A 5358-nucleotide genomic window follows, 5' to 3' on the forward strand; every position below is an offset into this window, starting at 1 on the left:
CTCTGCCCACAGGCACTGCCCCTGCAGAGCCAGAGAAGGGCTGAGGAACAAACCTTGGACACAAAGGTCAGGACAGCCCCTTGTTTTTATTCAAATGCACAGGGAAGAAGCCTCTGGAAAGTCTTTGTGTTTCAAAAGAAAGGTAGATGTTCATGCAGAAATGCTAGGAGTAGTACTACAGTACTTTATAAGAAGCAGAATAACACCAGAAAAAGAATAAGAAAAAGCACCAATGAAAATATGGACAAAGAGGAAAAAGAGGCCAAGATTGTAAAGAGTTAAATTCTGAAGGTTCTGGAGCAGAAAAGAGAGAGTTTATTGCTTCTGAGAAGCATCCTAGTCATAATTTTCCTCGCATGGCAGAAGGAAATAGAAAGATTTTAACTTGTGAAAAGTATCCAGTCCTCACTTTCCTCAGGGCATCCCTGAGCTCCTGGTTCCTCAGGCTGTAGATGAGGGGGTTCAGGGCTGGAGGCACCACCGAGTACAGAACTGACAGGGCCACATCCAGGGATGGGAGGAGATGGAGGGGGGCTTCAGGTGGGCAAACATAACAGTGCTGAGGAACAGAGAGAGCACGGCCAGGTGAGGGAGGCACGTGGAAAAGGCTTTGTGCCGGCCCTGCTCAGAGGGGATCCTCAGCACAGCCCTGAAGATCTGCACATAGGAGAAAACAATGAACACAAAACAGCCAAACACCAAACAGGCACTGACAGCGATGAGCCCAAGTTCCCTGAGGTGGCAGTGTGAGCAGGAGAGCTTGAGGATGTGTGGGATTTCACAGAAGAACTGGCCCAGGGCATTGCCCTGGCCCAGGGGCAGGGAAAATGTATTGGCCGTGTGCATGAGAGCGTAGAGAAAGGCACTGGCCCAGGCAGCTGCTGCCATGTGGGCACAAGCTCTGCTGCCCAGGAGGGTCCCGTAGTGCAGGGCTTTGCAGATGGACACGTAGCGCTCGTAGCACATGATGGTGAGGAGGAAATCCTCTGCTGAGAGGAAGAAGAGAAAGAAAAACACGTGAGCAGCACATGCTGAGTAGGAGATGTGGCTGGTGCCCCAGAGGGAATTGTGCATGGCCTTGGGGACAGTGGTGCAGATGGAGCCCAGGTCGGTGAGGGCCAGGCTGAGCAGGAAGAAGAACATGGGGCTGTGCAGGTGCTGGCCGCAGGCTCCGGCGCTGATGATGAGGCCGCTGCCCAGGAGGGCAGCCAGGGAGATGCCCAGGAAGAGGCAGAAGTGCAGGAGCTGCAGCTGCCGCGTGTCTGCCAATGCCAGCAGGAGGAAGGGGCTGATGGAGCTGCTGTTGCACATTTTGAGCCTCTGGCCATGGAGTGCTGTTGAAGGACGAGACAGTGAGGAGTCAGGGGAGACTTTGCTGAGCAATGTCCAAGCCCTTTCTCCTGGCCCTGCCCCCCAGTTTTCCTTTTCTCAGAGCCCTTCCCTCAGCCCCGTGCCTGGAGCTCTGCTGGGATCTGGCCCCGTTGCTGAGACGAGCAGGGGCTGTGCCCATGGACAGCGAGGAGTCAGCTCTGCTCTGCTTCAGCGGGGACATGGGAATGGGGACAGGGGCCGGTCCTGGGGCTGGACTCCATCAGCCCAAAGTGCTCCTGAGGCAGAGGAGCTGGGCAGCATCTCCTGTGCCAGGGCTAAGGAACGGTGACGGCCAAAGGCACTTTGAGAGGGTTTCCTGCTGTGCCCAGGGAGAGCAGAGAGAGCTGTGCAAGGCAAGAGCATTGGCTGTAACTCAGAGAAGGGTGAGGGGAGCTGCTCTGTTGCTCCATCTGTCCCCAGCTGCCCCTCCTGAAATCGAGGGCAGTCACTGTGTTCCCCTGAAAATCAGCCTGGCAATCAGCCTGGCACAGCTGAGAGCAGAGGGACCCACAGCAGAGCAAAGTGGCTCAGCCTTTCTCAGAGTCTCAGCCCCACTGCTGGCCAAGGACACTCCCGGCCCCAGTGTCCCCTGGAAGGCAGCTCACAGCTGGGATGGCATCCCGAGGGCACAGCGAGGGTCCTGTCCATGGCCCTGCTGGAGGAGAGCCGGCTCATTGCCAGCCTCCCAGCCCGGCGTGCCCAGAGCTCCCGGGGCACAGGGAGCTGGGACACCCCATTGCTGTGCTCAGCCTGCACAGGAGGAGCCCCAGGGCTGGGCCTGAGCCTGCAGCTGGAGCTGCCATTCCCAGAGAGCCCCTGAGCAGCGCCAGGAGCAGCTGAGCAGGGCAAGGAGAGAGAGCCGGGCCCTGAGGAAAAGCCTTTCCCTGCGCAGCGCTGCCCAGCCCCTCCCGGGCAGCACCAGGGCAGGACAGTCGCCCTCAGGCCCCGGGCAGCAGGAACGGGCCCGCGGCCGCAGAGATGCCCTTCATCTCTGGTGCTGCTCTGCCGGCCCAGGAGGGCACCGAGGGCCCCGAGCCCCCGGGCTGAGGGCTGTGCTGGCTGCGAGGGGACACCGGGGCTGCGCTGCTCAGCGCGGTGTCTGCACTGCAGGGCAGGCCCGGCAGCTGCCACAGCTCCCCTCAGCAGGGCTGCCCTCAGCGCTGCCTCCCTCCCTCCCTGCCCACGGCTCTGCTGCTGGAGCTGTCCCAGCCGGGAGCTGCTCCTGCGGCCCGGGCTCCGTCCCTGCCGCTGCTGCCGGAGCCCGGCCCAGCCCCTGGGCCAGCCCTGCCCGGCAGCCGCTCGGGGCTGCGGGGATTAAAGAGCAGCTCCCCCGGGCCTGGGCACCATGGAAAGGTGATGCTGGCTGGATCTGGAGGCCGCGGAGGTGCAGGCACTTGCTGAGGCTCCCAGGAATCCTCAGTGGGATGGTTTAAGAGCCTCAGCCCCTGCTCCACCTGCACAGCTGAGTTTCCATTCCCACCAAGCTGAGCCTGGGAAAAGTGGGAGCACAAACTGAGGAAAGCAGAGACTCAAGCAGGAATCTCCTGCCCTGAATGTGCTCATGAAAATCCCCTCAGGAATGAGCTGGGCATGAGCTGGAGCTCTGAGCAGCCCTGGCCCCCACAGCAGCCTCTCCACAGCAGCAGGACCTGCCCTGCAGGAGTCACTCCTTGCAGCCACAGCTCCCCTGCACCGCCCATGGGGAGCTGCCAGGCAGGCTGAGAGCTGCCCCTGGCAGGTGGCAGATGCCCTGGCCTGGCAAAGAGCCCTCAGGGCTGCAGGAGCTGCTCTGCAGGACAGCCCTGGGCACCCCTGGCTGCTGCCCACCTTCACAGCCTGCAGCCGGCCCTGGCAGCAGGAGCCGTCCTGCCCTGTCCCTCTGACGGTGCCCAGGGCAGCCCCGCTCTGCAGCACATCCTCCCCCAAGGCAGGAACGGCAGCAGAGCCATCCTCACAGCCATGGCAGCCGTGCTATGGGCCAGCTCTAGAGGATCCCTGCAGCCAGAGACTCACTGTGTCCCACGCTGGGAAGGTTTCTCCAGGAATGAGTTCAGAGCTGCCCTCCCAGCTGCTTTAGCCAGCTCTCTGCTCACTCCTGCCAGGTACCTGCAGGCAGTGCCCTCAGCCCTGCTGGGCTGGCAGAGGAGCTGCTCCTCAGCAGAGCTGCCTCTTTGAAGCTCTCACTGGTTGCCAGGAGCTTGAGAGTTCCCTCTGTGCCAGGAGCCCAGCCCAGCTCAGCAGCACAGCAGCAGCACAAGGATTTTAATGACCCTCTCGGGGCTTTGGTGTTGTTCACATCAGACTCAGTCCCTCAGAGTGTCTTCAAAAAACTTCCCAAGAACTCAAAGTCAGATTCGAAGTCCAAAGTTTCTTTAACTTTTAATGGGTCCCAGTGAGGGACACGACTCACGTGAAAGTGTCCCCAGGTTCCAGTGAGAGCAGAACTCTGGAGGCAGTGATGGCAGGGGGGGACAAGCAAGGGAAAGGTGTCTCTGGTGCTGAGCAAAGCTGGCTGTGTTCCATGAGTGCAAAGGGCCAAGGCCTGAGCCCCAGCCCCTGGCAAGGCAGATCCTGTCCCTCCCTCAGTGCTCAGGGCTCTTGCCGGGGCACTGGGATGTGGGGATGGGCAGTGCCCAGGGCAGCACCATGGGGCAGCCCCTGCCAGGCTGCTGGGCAGGGACAAGGAGGCCCTGAGGCCCCAGGGCTGCAAGGGTCACTTGTCCCCTCCTGGCCTCAGGGCCAGGGCCAGCAGCCGTGGCCAAAGGGCTGCACAAGTTGGCTCTGTCAGGGCCTTGCAGCTGCTGCCCATCCCTCTGCCCTCTGCAGCCCAGGCTGTCCCACGGTGTCCCTGCCCTGCGCCTCTGTCCCTGCAGGCTGTCCTCATCCCCCCGGCTGCCCCACCTGGCTGGCCCCTTCCTTTGCTGGCAGCTCTGCGTCCTGCCTGCCTCTGCCTGGGCACACAAAGCCTTGGGCTGCTCCAGACTCCTTCTGGGGGACGTGTTGCACCCCAGCCCTGCCTGGGAGGGAAATTCCTTTCTCCTGGTGTCCACTCTGGGCCTCCCCAGCTGCCCTGTCACAAAGGCCCCTTGGTTCTTTGGGGCCAGCAGTGCCACAGTGGCCCCTTGGTTCCATGGAACGCCACAGGGTCACAATGGTCCCCTTGGTGCCACCAGCCCTGCAGGGTCACAACGGCCCCTGGGTTCCACGAGGCCACGCAGGGTCACAGTGGTCTCCAGAGGAAGGGCAGCACCGAGCCCCAGGGTTTCAGGGGCAGATGAGACACAGCCACCAGAGGCCAAGGCCAGCCACATCTGTCTGTCCTGGCAGGTTTGTCTGGGAGCAGCCCTTGGATATTGGGAATTTGGGAGGTGGAATCCCAATTTTGGCCATGGGCACCTTGTTGAGAAGGATGGGTTTATTCCACATGAAAGAAAAGCACAAAGTCCAAGAGTTTTGGAAGAAGATGAGAGGTGGCCACCATGGGCGAGGGCAGCCAGACCTGTCTCTCATGGCAGCTTTTGTCTGGGAGCAATCCTTGGACAGACAGAATTTGGGAGGTAGAATCTCAGTTTTGGCCATGGGAGCCTGGATGGGAAGGATGGTTCTCTTCTTTAGGAAGGAAAGCACGGAGCCCCAGGAGCCCCAGGGCTCCTGAGGCAGCCCCTGCTGCCCCGGGAGGGAATTTGGGGAGGGGGCAGAGGGGGTGCGCAGCCCCCGCCGGGGGATGACCCCGGCCCAGCGCCCTTCGTTCAGCACCGAGCTGGGCTTGGGGCCGCAGGAGGAAGAGGCCGATGGGAAGCAGATCCTGCAGGGGGGACAGGGCTTGGGCTCAGGGCAAGGTCCTGCCCTGCACACCTGGCTCAGGTGTGAGCCTGCCCCAGGAAGGGAGCGGGACATTGCCATCCCCACGGATCAGGGCTGGGAGCAGCGCTGGGAGCACGGACATGGAAATCCTGGGAGCCACTGGGACCGCCCTGGGGGGTGAAT

At 61.5% G+C, this 5358-nt stretch overlaps 1 protein-coding gene across 1 annotated transcript; it reads right to left on the bottom strand.

Annotated features, from left to right (window-relative positions):
• Positions 1–462: 462 nt before the first annotated feature.
• LOC309585562 (olfactory receptor 14J1-like) lies at positions 463–1311 on the bottom strand (the record flags this gene model as incomplete). The annotated part of the gene is made up of 1 exon (XM_082303523.1): positions 463–1311. The coding sequence occupies one exon, from the start codon at positions 1309–1311 to the stop codon at positions 463–465; it is 849 nt and encodes a 282-aa protein (XP_082159649.1).
• Positions 1312–5358: the final 4047 nt, after the last annotated feature.

Source organism: Coloeus monedula (genome assembly GCF_965178545.1).
Source record: "Coloeus monedula genome assembly, contig: HAP1_SCAFFOLD_73, whole genome shotgun sequence".
NCBI lineage: Eukaryota > Metazoa > Chordata > Aves > Passeriformes > Corvidae > Coloeus > Coloeus monedula.